The sequence below is a fragment of the Passer montanus genome, unplaced genomic scaffold (genome assembly GCF_014805655.1).
Source record: "Passer montanus isolate IOZ18808 unplaced genomic scaffold, ASM1480565v1 scaffold23, whole genome shotgun sequence".
NCBI lineage: Eukaryota > Metazoa > Chordata > Aves > Passeriformes > Passeridae > Passer > Passer montanus.
The window spans coordinates 3,718,541-3,730,989 of NW_024366926.1; the positions used below are offsets into that span (position 1 = coordinate 3,718,541).

The window sequence follows — 12,449 nt, forward strand, 5'->3', positions numbered from 1 at the left end:
ATGTACGACGCGGACGAAGGTGAGGGGTTTTCCTTTTCTTTCTCCCCACCTTTTCCTCCCGCCCGTCGCGGCCAAGGATGGCGGTGGGCGCGCCGGGGCCCGCGGGAGCCGAGAGATGGGGGGTGCGCTGGCCTGTCCCGGGGCACCGGGGGGACCCTGAGCCGGGCGAGGGCGGACACGGCGGCGCTGGAGCCTAACTCACAGGTTGTGCTTCCCCGCAGATATGCAGTATGATGAGGACGATGATGAAATCACGCCCGACCTGTGGCAGGAAGCCTGCTGGATTGTTATCAGGTGCTGCCGCTGTCCCCGTCCCTTCCGCACGCGTGCTCCAGGCTGGCAGGTGACATCCAGCCTGCTCCAGGCTGGCAGGTGACATCCAGCCTGCTGCCGGGAGCGCGCCTGGAGCTGCTGGCTCGGCTACGATAAACCCCGTGCTGCGGCACGGGCCTTTGGTAGAAACAAAGGGCTGTGGGCTGGGTTTCAGAAGCTCTGCTGACCCCCAGCACACGCTTTTTTCAGAGGAGAAAGAGGTGGTTTTGGCACATGGTTTTGCCCACTAATCTCACTGCTGATGCTGGCATTAGGAAATCAGTACTGGGTTGGTTTCACCGTTTTGGTGGTGGTTTTTTCTAGCAAAATACGAGCGTCCAGGACCTGTGTGGCTGGAACAGAAGGGATCCAATCTAAAAGTTCTAAGCACCGTTACTTTGACTTAGGGGCATGCTCCTAGTTTACTGCAGCATTGAAAATCAGTTAAGCAAAGTAATTTACAGGTGTTATTGAAAACTTGAGCTGAAGCCGCTTTCAGTGAGTTTGTCATCACGTTTCTCTTCCAATTTAAGGGAAATGTGCATGCAGTCATGGCTCACCCAAGAGGTGGCAGCAAGTCTGTCACTCCAAAGTGTCTGTGTCTTCAGGAAAGGAGGGAATTGTTAAACATTTCTGAGGAGCATCTGTGTTTGAAACCCATGCCTTGGGTTAAGTGAATGTGTTTGAATCTGCATTATATTTCATGGCTTGTGGAGTTTTGGTAATAACTATATCTTAAGTTTGTTGGTATGTGAAGTACATTAATTAAATTAAGATTTTTTTATTAACTTGCTCTTTTTTTTTCCTAGCTCATATTTTGATGAAAAGGGTTTAGTCAGGCAACAGTTGGATTCCTTTGATGAGTTTATTCAGATGTCTGTGCAGAGAATTGTTGAAGATGCTCCACCAATTGATTTACAAGCTGAAGCCCAGCATGCCTCAGGAGAAGTGGAAGAGCCAGTAAGTGGAGAACCTTGGCAGAGATTGTGTGTTTTTACAATTCAGAGTGATTTTTCATTTGTTTTATTCAACCGCTGTCTTGCTATTTGAGTTGAGAAGTGACCAAGAACAAATGGCTGCTGCAGCCCATCTTGTCAGTTCCTCTGCAAAAGTGCATGGACAGAGATTCAGTAGAGCAGGTCAGGTAGCCAAGAGCAAGCTGTGTTTTGGTGAGATTTTGGTTTTTCAGCAGCTTTACCATGGCAAGGCAGGCTTATGGCTGAAATCTCTCTTAGCTTTGACTCAGGTTAGGTCCAGGTTTTCAAAGGGTGCTGTTGTTCATCTTCTTCCCTTGGCACCACGTTCCTAAGAGCACAGATTGTCTCAATTCTGCACCCTGTGATGGCTCCTCTACCATGAGTGTGCACCTTCTGCAGTGGCTCTGGTGCTTTCACCTGTGTCCCTGGTGTGGTTTGATCCCTGTTCCATAAGTGCAAATGGTGAAGAGCCATTGCCTTGCTGTGAGTCACTTACCTTGATGTTTCCCTCTGGGGATTTAAAGGAACTTTGGGATACCAAAGCATTGAATTTGTTACACTGGTTTCCTGTTCCTTTGCATTTTTTGCAGGCAAAGAACTATCCTGTAGAGAATAACTGAGATGTCTTTTGGTTTCTTTGCTAGGCAAATAGTTCATAAACATTTAGCTCACTAACTCTTAGTATTTCCTCTGTTATTCTGTGTATATTGTGGCAGAATTCTCTACTTGTGCAGTTCTGCAGCTGATGTTTGTGCTGTGCCTGGTCACAGTTCAGATCACAAGCATGGTTTGTGCTGGGCTTCTTTTTGCCCAAAGGCTAATATTTCACTTTCTCAAATAGTGTCTTAATCTCATTTATTAAATGCAAGTTTTTAGGAATAGGTTTAGAGAGGGAAAAAGAAAACTTGCTTTTTCCTTCAGAGGCACTTGTAGGCAATCTCTCACCACATTTGAAGATGTTGGACTAATTTAAAGGAAATGTGTGTATTGGGAAAAACTTGGTTAGCTTTCATGAGAACTTGGGAAACAGTACTATATGTGGCTGTTGTTGGGAGAAACTTGATTTGTTTCTGTCTCCCTCTGCTTCTCAGTCTCAAGTTTTGAAGGCAATTTAGAGCACATGAGAGGGTTTAGCAACCATGCTTAGAGATGAGAGTGGTGGTAAACATATTCTCCTTAAGATAGCTTTCATGAGAACTTGGGAAACAGTACTATATGTGGCTGTTGCTGCAAATCCAGGAAAAGGTGTTTCTGCACACAAGGATGGAGATTTTTTGACCTACAAAACATTTGCCAACAAGGGTCTGCCACCTCCTGTTGTAAGAAGCTTTTGTGCATTTTAAAAACCAGATAGTTTTCAAAAAACGCAAGTCTTACTTTGTTTACTTGTCCTATAGAATCTTCCTAGGAATTGGTGTTACCCAACTTGCTGTTTTCATTTATTGGTAGTGGCTGTTCTTCTGCAGTAACAGTTCTGGTTGCTAATAGGAGAGATGTTTCTTCCATTCCAAGTAAATATATTCTTGTTTTCCAGCCCCGGTATCTGTTGAAGTTTGAACAAATCTATCTCTCCAAACCTACACATTGGGAAAGAGATGGAGCACCCTCACCTATGATGCCAAATGAAGCCAGGCTGAGAAACCTCACGTAAGAGCCAACTCTGTGGTGGATAATCACAAGGAAGAACTGCCTCTACCTTATTAATTCATAGCCTTTTGCAATATAGCAGTGCCGTGAAAATGTAATAATTGCTGCTTTGTTTAAAGTTCCATGTCTAGTTAAATGCAGATGGTGATTGATGATTTGGTAATAATGCTTAATACGCCAGTGAGTGCTTGAATAACTGCCTTCATTACTCAGGGTTGTACAGAAAGGTAACACAGTGGTGTTTTTATTCTGTAGGTATTCTGCCCCCTTGTATGTGGATATAACAAAAACAGTTATTAAAGAAGGGGAGGACCAATTGCAGACCCAGCATCAGAAAACCTTTATAGGAAAAATTCCTATCATGTTGCGTTCCACGTACTGTTTGCTGAATGGCTTAACTGACCGTGATCTTTGTGAGCTGAACGAGTGCCCACTTGATCCTGGTGGCTACTTCATCATTAATGGATCAGAAAAGGTAAGGGATACACCTCCACAGCCATCTTGACAGACACTGGAAGTTCTGTCACTTGTTCCCATATGTTTTGCCAGGAGCATAAATGCTCTTATTCCAGTGTACCAGAGATACTGTGGGAGCTCCTGATCTTGCAGAAAGATGGGCTTTTAGTCATCTGTTAGGGCTTTCTCAAGCCACCTTTTCTTCTTTGAGGCACATGTCCCATCTTCAATTCTTCCCTTTTTCGGTTTTGTGAACTGCTTTGCCTGTTGTGAACTGTTTGTGAGTAAGTGCTCTAGATATTTTTATTTCCTTTTCCAGTATTGCAGAGCAGCATACATTCTGAAATGAGGCAATTCCTCAATCAGAATGTCCTCCAGCTTGTTCACAGCTGTATTTTTAGTGATGATTTTGCTGTATTTTTGATGCATTTTGTTTTGAGAAGAGGTTCTTGCCTCCATTGCTGTGGAAGCAGCTTCAGTAAATCATATCCACATCCTGTTGGTGCCTCACCAGTGAAACTGTGACAGTATTTTCCAACTGATAACCCAGGCAAACACAGCAAGATAACTAGAATTTTCTATTTCTTCTTGGGTGAAAAAAAAATTGGCTTTGATGGTTGAGCTGGCATTTAAATTTGCCTGTGTATTGCATTGGCCTTGCAAAAACAGATAGTGAAATGCTTTCTTTGTCAGTGTGTGAAGTGTCTCAGCACAGCCAGCATGTGTGGTAAGTATTAAAAGACAACATTATTGTCTGAGTCTCTTGTTTGTGCTATTTTATCTTAACTAGCTTATATTTTGTTTAAATCTGTATTTTTAAAATACAAACTTGGCTAATTGACTTCACACTGTGCAATGCTCTTAAAGTTGAGGCACCTGAAGGAATAGTAGAAACAGTGTGAGTGTTGCTTTCAGTATTCTCTTTTGTCAGTTATTTACTCATGCTCTTGTTTCTCACACAGGTTCTGATTGCTCAGGAGAAAATGGCTACAAACACAGTGTATGTGTTTGCAAAGAAAGACTCAAAATATGCCTACACAGGAGAGTGTAGATCTTGTCTGGAAAATTCCTCTCGACCAACAAGTACTATATGGGTCAGCATGCTGGCCAGAGGTGGACAGGTATGGCTAGGCAGTAATAACCCCAGAGATTGATTTAGGAGTTTTGTTACTGTCCTGTCTCTTTGTGTCATTTGCTTTTTTTGAGAAGAATTTTGAGAAGAAATTTCTTCTAATGCTGAGTTGTAAAGAAGATAAAAGTAAATGAAAATTTGTTTGTCATACATTATGCTTGTTTCTGTGATAAATAATTTGATGATTGAAATGAAGACTCAACTTGTGGCAGGTTTTAAGGCAAGGCTAAAAATAATTTTTAAGTTACTATACATGAGATTTTAGAAAATTCAGACAAGCTGCTCTTGTTTTTTCATGAAGAATAAATAGAAGAGACCCTCTCTGCCGATGACCAAGCTAGTCTTGAGATCTATTTTGCAGACCACATATTAATTCACATTTAACATCTAATTTTGCCATCTATGAGGGGAAATAAGTGCTACTTGTAACTTCTAAAGCACAAGGTGACAGTACTCATTTAGTATTGCACTGATGTTTTGAAATTTTCCAAGAGCAACTTGACAGTATTCTCAGTCCAGGTGTCTGAGGCACTCCTGATTTCCTGTGCTTCCTACAGCATTTTCTTCTGGAGAAGGGGAGCAGCTACTTAAATAATCACTTGCACAGTGGGTTAGAAAAGCTGAGTGAAGGAACACTGAAGGTGGATAGGATTGCTCTTGGCACTGAGGGAGAGAAATGATGCATATGGGTGAACAAGTAGTATTTATATTCCTTTGTATCAGCAAAAACCTTACAAGTTTTCACAGGCTTCTAAAGCTTGAAATGTTTTTAAAATAAAAACTCATTGCTGGAGTCAGGTTGCAGAGCAGCTCCTTAGTTGGCCTGCTGAGAAGCTGTGTTTTCCTGTGGTGGTGCTTGAACAAATATGCTTGTGTTGCATCATCCAAATCCAGAGAGAGACTTTTACTTGAAGGCAGGATGATTTTAGAGACTTTTCTTGAAATGCAGGATGATTTAAGCCTGAGCCCTGCTCTCCCCCATCTTTGCAGGGTGCAAAGAAGAGTGCCATCGGTCAGCGCATTGTAGCAACTCTGCCATATATCAAACAAGAGGTGCCCATCATCATTGTCTTCCGTGCACTCGGCTTTGTGTCTGACAGGGACATTCTAGAGCACATCATATATGATTTTGAAGACCCAGAAATGATGGAAATGGTAATATATATTAAATTATTTCCTGTTCTCATGTTTGGTGGTGTGTCGGTGCGTGTAGTTATCGCTTGAAGCATTATTCATTTTCCTGTTGTAATTTAATTATTATTTTTGTGGGTTCTGCATTAGAAGTGTTGAAAGTTCTCTGCCTGAATCTATTCTAATGAGTACATTAAGGGGACAGAGCACAGTGGAAATTTTTAAGAGTTAATATGTATTTGGAGAGTTAGGGTCTTCTCCTGCTGTTGTTGGCTTTAACTAGGAAATCTTGATTATGCCTGAAACAGCATCAGACCCAGAATGAACTTGAATGAGAACTATTTTCTGAAGTTCAGACTATTTTTTGTGTTCATCCTGCATGCTTCATTGCTGTTTTCTACTGCCAGAAAGACCTGGATCAATAATTAGCAGATCCTGAAAAGAATCATTAACAAACTACTGTGTAGTTTCCTTCAGCCCCAGCAGGCACTGGTTGCTACAGGATTTTGTTGTATTTTTCTCCTTAGGTCAAACCATCTCTGGATGAAGCATTTGTCATTCAGGAGCAAAATGTTGCCCTAAACTTCATTGGCTCAAGAGGTGCCAAGCCGGGTGTCACCAAAGAAAAGAGAATCAAGTATGCCAAAGAAGTGTTGCAGAAAGAAATGCTCCCTCATGTTGGTGTCAGTGACTTCTGTGAAACCAAAAAGGCCTATTTTCTAGGGTATGTCAGAACTCTTACTCACAGCTGCAAATGGATATTTTTTATTCATGTATATGATTGGAAGAATGCCTTGAATGGAAGTTTGTTTTAACCTCGGTATTCTGGACACTCTTTGATAAACCTTGGGTCACTGATACATTTTTTAGGCTGAGGAAATGCAAATTTTGATAAACTAGATAAAAATAAAAGAACAAAATGAGCCTCAAACACATTTTGGATCTTAAGTTAAATATGATGATAGTGCTAAATGACTTTTTGATATCCAATTGCATAGATAACACCTAGAAATTGATAACTAAGATTTAGATAAGTACTGGTAAGCTGACTGTAATGTACACCACTCTTTAAAACCAGTAGCACGTTGTCTTGATGATTGCTTACTGGTATGCAGATGAACTGTAGCATCAGGAGACTTGTGATTTTATGCCTGATTGCATGTGCTTAAGTAGATCCTGTATTACAGTACAGGGCAGATATTTAGCAGAAGAGGCATGACCATCATGATGTAAATATTTTCTTCTCTCTGTCCTTAGCCTGAACTTTCTGTGGGTCATCCACCTCTAAGGTTGAAGAGGTTTATTTTAGGGCAGTGGTATCCTAAAGATCTAGCATGGACAGCTTTTAGGAAAGAGTTTACTGACTTATCTTTGAAAATATGTAATCTTTGTTGTGAATGCCTGCTGTCAGTTTGAAACAAACTGTCTTATTTGCTTAGGTATATGGTTCATAGACTGTTGCTGGCAGCACTGGGAAGAAGAGAGCTGGATGACAGAGATCATTATGGCAACAAAAGACTGGATCTTGCTGGGCCACTCTTGGCTTTCCTGTTCAGAGGGTAATTATCACATACACATTTTATTTCATGGCAGAGGCATAGCCAGCTCTGTGCTTCTAAGTCAGACTAATTCTGTTGTGTCAGAGAGTCAGTCTTGGGCAACACAGCTTCTGTCTAATTATGACTTTTTCATTGAGTGGTTAAGTTTTCTGTAACAGGTGGCCAGCACTGACTTGTTTTGTAGCATATTTTGTGCCTGTTTACAAACAGTTGCATTTGCTTTATCCCACTCTGCCCCCTCACCCTGGTTACAAATTTATTCTTTTCAGGATGCCAGTGGCATTTCTTTTAAATAGCCCTGAGTAGGCTGAACTGCACATGTACTGTTTAATCAGATTTCTCGGTGTCTTTCTTCTACAGAATGTTCAAGAATTTGCTGAAGGAAGTGAGAATATATGCACAAAAGTTCATTGACAGAGGGAAAGATTTCAACTTGGAGTTGGCAATTAAAACAAGAATTATTTCAGACGGTTTGAAATATTCATTGGCAACTGGAAACTGGGGTGACCAGAAGAAAGCTCATCAGGCCAGAGCAGGAGTATCTCAGGTACAATAAGAGCTTTGTCTGGTTTACAGTTCTTATGTTAAAACTGTTCTCATGGAGAGTTTAACATTGCTTAGCAGTCATGCATGTTGTATGTTAAACAGAAATATTCTTAAAATGAAGTTTCCTTAGGTGACACAGGTCAAACAGATCCAAACAGTTGGATCTTCATTAGTGTGTGTGGTTTAGGGGCTTTTTGTCATAGTTTGTTTGCTTTGGCTGTTGCATTCACTGCTAAACAGTTGGTGCAACTCTTGTAAAGATTTTATTTCTTTGATCATACACTTTTTTGTGAATTCCTAGTCCCAGGGAATCATCCAGGAGGATGGATTTCTTTCCTTTAGTTACTTCCAGCGCTTCACAGGCAGTTAAAAAAACTTGAGTGACACCTTATAATATAAAAGTTCTATTCCATGGCAAATTATGAGGAGCACTGACTTTATTAGCCCAGGGTCTTGCTGTGGTAAAAACATGCTCTGGGAACTTCTGCCACTAAAACACTAACTAGGAGCTTGAGATTCTAGGGGTAGTGTGAGGTTAGTAGAGGTGAGCTAAAAAGTGTAGCTAACAAAAATCAAAGCTGTTTTAGTTAAGCACATCATCGCTAGAGGGTGTTGATCCTTTGTGCCAGTGTGCCATGATGCCTGTCAGCAGCACACTTAAGAAGCTTTGACTGACTGAACTCCTTCCTATATGCAGGTGTTGAACCGCCTGACTTTTGCATCCACACTTTCCCACCTGAGACGCCTGAATTCTCCGATTGGTAGAGATGGAAAACTGGCCAAGCCCCGGCAGCTGCACAACACCCTGTGGGGAATGGTTTGCCCTGCTGAGACCCCTGAGGTAATGAAAGCAGGATTTGTGTACTAACTGCCTTTCCCTCACAGTCATTTTGTAGCCATGGCACTTGTGATGATCCCTTGCACTTTTTAATAATGCTGACACAAATATTTAGCTTTATAGCTAACTTGGTGGTTGGAAGCATGTTTTGTGTCCAGTTCCTTGAGGAGTTCAGTTGAAATTTGTGAATCTTCTTGATTTGAAAATGCAACTTTGTGTTTCTGCTAGGGTCATGCAGTAGGACTTGTGAAGAATTTAGCCCTGATGGCTTACATTTCTGTGGGGTCGCAGCCATCCCCAATTCTGGAGTTCTTGGAAGAGTGGAGTATGGAAAACCTAGAAGAAATATCTCCAGCAGCAATAGCTGAGTACGTGCAAATAAAACTCTTCAAAGAGACTTAAGCTTTATCCTGCACAATACTTCAAGGGTTTGAGGGTTATTTGGTGGGATGGGATATTTTTAATTATTATTTGTGTTTCCCCTTTTAGTGCTACCAAGATATTTGTTAATGGCTGCTGGGTAGGAATACACAAAGATCCGGAGCAGCTGATGAATACGCTAAGGAAGCTTCGTCGTCAGATGGACATCATTGTGTCTGAGGTACAAATCTTTACTTCTAGAGTTGGGGTGTCCTTTTAGGCAAGAGAGAATAATACCTTGATACTACTTTGCAAGTTTCAAGTAGCATTATTTGCAAGTCTCTTTCTGAACATACTTCCTGTTGGGTTTGGTTTGTGGTTTTTTTGGGAGGCTTTTGTGTTTGGTGCATTTGAATTTTATTTTTTTATTATTATATGCTTGATTGTGTATGATTTGTTGCTTGGTTGTGGGGTTGTTTTTTTTATGGGGGGTTGTTTGTTTTTAAAGAGGATCCAGTTGAAAGACAAAACAGTTGAAAATAATCTTCTGAAACACTCCTGTTTATAGGAGTGTTACTCTTTGTTCTGTGCTTCTGATAGTGCCTGAAAAGACTTTGCTTTAGGGAATTTGGTTATCCTGTTTTGTGTTCTGTAGTTCTGATTCCAAGCTGAGACTTTGTACTCATGAGGTGCTTCTGTCTTGCCCAGGTCTCCATGATTAGAGACATTCGTGAGCGAGAAATCCGCATCTACACTGATGCAGGCAGAATTTGTCGGCCCCTTTTGATTGTGGAGAAGCAGAAGTTGCTGCTGAAGAAAAGGCACATTGACCAACTGAAGGAACGAGAGTATAATAATTACAGGTGAGGGACATTCCTGAAATTCAGCTGAAGGTGTCATTTTCCATCTTGGAAGGTGCTACATTCAGCTTGGAGAGAGGAATGTTTAAAACTTTGTGCAGCACAAAGATGCTTTCTCTGCCTGGTAGTTTAATCAGTTTTTTTAATCACATTGAGGCAGTGGTAATAGTAATAAGACAGAGAAGTCCTTCTTTCTGTCACTGCTGAAGAGACCCGTTTTAGGTGTTAATTAAGTTTTTGGTTGTTCAGTTGGCAGGATCTCGTGGCCAGTGGTGTGGTAGAGTACATTGACACCCTGGAAGAAGAGACTGTGATGCTGGCAATGACTCCAGATGACTTGCAAGAGAAAGGTGTGGCATATTGTTCAACATACACACACTGTGAGATTCACCCATCCATGATCCTGGGAGTGTGTGCATCTATTATCCCTTTCCCTGATCACAACCAGGTCAGTGCACCTCTGCTGAAATCCTGCTTTTAAAGCTGATAGAAAACCCACCGGTGTGTGTAAGGAGCTTTATGTCCATAATTAATGGTCTTCCCTTTGTCTGTCTAGTCTCCCAGGAACACATACCAGTCTGCTATGGGTAAACAGGCTATGGGAGTCTACATCACCAACTTCCATGTCCGTATGGATACGCTGGCACACGTGCTGTATTATCCCCAGAAGCCCCTGGTAACAACACGCTCCATGGAGTACTTGAGGTTCAGAGAGTTGCCAGCAGGTGTGTTGTCAGTTCGTGTTCATGGAACAAAAACACTACTCTTCTGTTTTGTTTTAAACATGTCACAAATGGTGTGTGTAGAATACCTGAACATTTGGCAAATGTGTGCAATTTAAGAAATAAGTGTAGGTTAGATTGTAGCTGGACACCTAGACTGCAAAAAGCAAATGTGTGCAATTTAAGAACTAAGTGTAGGTTAAGTGTTAGATTGTAGCTGGACACCTAGACTGCAAAAAATCTGTTGGTAGTGTTGCAACTGAAACTACCCAAAAAACTCTGCTAAAATCTAACTGAAAAAATGCCTTTTCTGTATTGATGTTTGATAGCTTTTTCACAAGGGGTCACTCTTGACTCTCTTTTCTACCCAGAGTTCAGTTTGCTGATACTGCATGTTTTTGCTGAAACTACTTTACCCAAAAAAAACTCTGCTAAAATGTAACTGAAAAAATGCATTTTCTATATTGATGTTTGATAGCTTTTTCACAAGGGGTCACTCTTGACTCTCTTTTCTACCCAGAGTTCAATTTGCTGATACTGCATGTTTTTGTGTGTGGGATGTAGAGATTTTATCTGAGAAAGGGCAGAACAGCATGACTGTAGAGAGTACAGCCTATTTTAAGTTAAAATAGTGTCTGTCTGGGCATGTGTGCATTCTTTTAAAATATTTTCTGTGCCTATTGTAGGTATCAACTCGATTGTAGCCATTGCATCATACACAGGCTATAACCAGGAAGACTCTGTCATTATGAACCGTTCTGCTGTTGACAGAGGCTTTTTCAGGTAAGACTGTAAATTTTTTAACTGCTTGGAAATAAAAGAAAAAGCTACACTGAGTTGTCCAGAGGCTCAAAAAAAGTTCATTTTATGCTGGAAGATGCCGTTCTCTGAATCTTTCCACTTGAGTAGCGTTTTAATTTTTTTTTTAGTAAGGATTGACAGGCCAGCACAATGAAAATAGTGAATGTGTATCTTAGCAAAACACCATGAAACCTGTCTGCCCGCTTTGTCTTCTTGATCTTCCATTTTGATCTTTATTCTGTTCAGGGTCCTTTGTATCACAGTTTAATGAAAAAACATTTGGACTCTTCCCTGGTGTATTTTCATATAAGTCTTGCCAGTTACCAGAACAATGTTCCAGCATTTTAGCATAGTCTTGTCTTTATTAGTGAGACAGTTGCTACCAGTTAGGATTGGAATGTTCCTCTCCTTAGAAGGAACTGCTGCTGGCACAGCTGGTGGCTGATGTGACTTCATGCATTATAGTATCTGAAAGCACTTTGGTGTGCTGGCAACTGAGGCAGCAAACAGAAACCCTTAAAGCACCAGAAAGAGCCTTAGATTAAATTGAAAATTTTTCACTGCAACTCAGTTGTCCTGAGTGTAGCACTGAAAGGTAGCTGTAGAAGCCTAAAAATGTTTGCAAAATTGCATGCATAAGGAGGAAAATAATATAAGAATGATATGCTGAAGATGTGAATAATCATTAGGAATGATAACTGCTTCTGTGGTGTCAAGCAGATACAAAAGTCTTTGCAGTTCATCAAAAATTAGCCTGTTATCTTAGGTACTTTGGCAGTATCTGTAAAGTGACCATCATAATACCCTCTAAAACTTCTCTGTGCGGTGGGTTGGTTTTTTTGCCCTCAGTCAAGGTCAGTTTAACAGGAAATCAGAGGAGAGGTTGTGTGGCATCCGCTTATTATTTGGATTTGGTTGTCGTTAGTAACAGTAGCAATAATATGTGAAAATGAGATATGGGTGAAAATGATGCTGGCTTCACTGGAGAAGACTTTATAACTTCATTTCAGGTCTGTGTTCTATCGCTCATACAAAGAGCAGGAGTCTAAGAAAGGGTATGACCAAGAGGAAGTTTTTGAGAAGCCTACACGTGAAACTTGCCAAGGTA

The 12,449-nt window shown here is 41.0% G+C and overlaps 1 protein-coding gene across 1 annotated transcript in view; it reads left to right on the forward strand.

Annotated features, from left to right (window-relative positions):
• POLR2B (RNA polymerase II subunit B) overlaps nt 1–12,449 on the forward strand; it is a 16,912-nt gene continuing 4,463 nt past the window's right edge. The window contains exons 1-18 of the mRNA XM_039710438.1: nt 1–19; nt 222–294; nt 1,122–1,272; nt 2,824–2,936; nt 3,192–3,411; nt 4,355–4,513; nt 5,515–5,679; nt 6,183–6,379; nt 7,095–7,214; nt 7,575–7,761; nt 8,458–8,601; nt 8,827–8,966; nt 9,088–9,199; nt 9,667–9,821; nt 10,068–10,266; nt 10,375–10,543; nt 11,227–11,323; nt 12,352–12,446. Of these exons, the coding sequence (XP_039566372.1) occupies nt 1–19; nt 222–294; nt 1,122–1,272; nt 2,824–2,936; nt 3,192–3,411; nt 4,355–4,513; nt 5,515–5,679; nt 6,183–6,379; nt 7,095–7,214; nt 7,575–7,761; nt 8,458–8,601; nt 8,827–8,966; nt 9,088–9,199; nt 9,667–9,821; nt 10,068–10,266; nt 10,375–10,543; nt 11,227–11,323; nt 12,352–12,446 (2,515 nt within the window). The remainder of the gene's footprint in view (nt 20–221; nt 295–1,121; nt 1,273–2,823; nt 2,937–3,191; nt 3,412–4,354; nt 4,514–5,514; nt 5,680–6,182; nt 6,380–7,094; nt 7,215–7,574; nt 7,762–8,457; nt 8,602–8,826; nt 8,967–9,087; nt 9,200–9,666; nt 9,822–10,067; nt 10,267–10,374; nt 10,544–11,226; nt 11,324–12,351; nt 12,447–12,449) is intronic.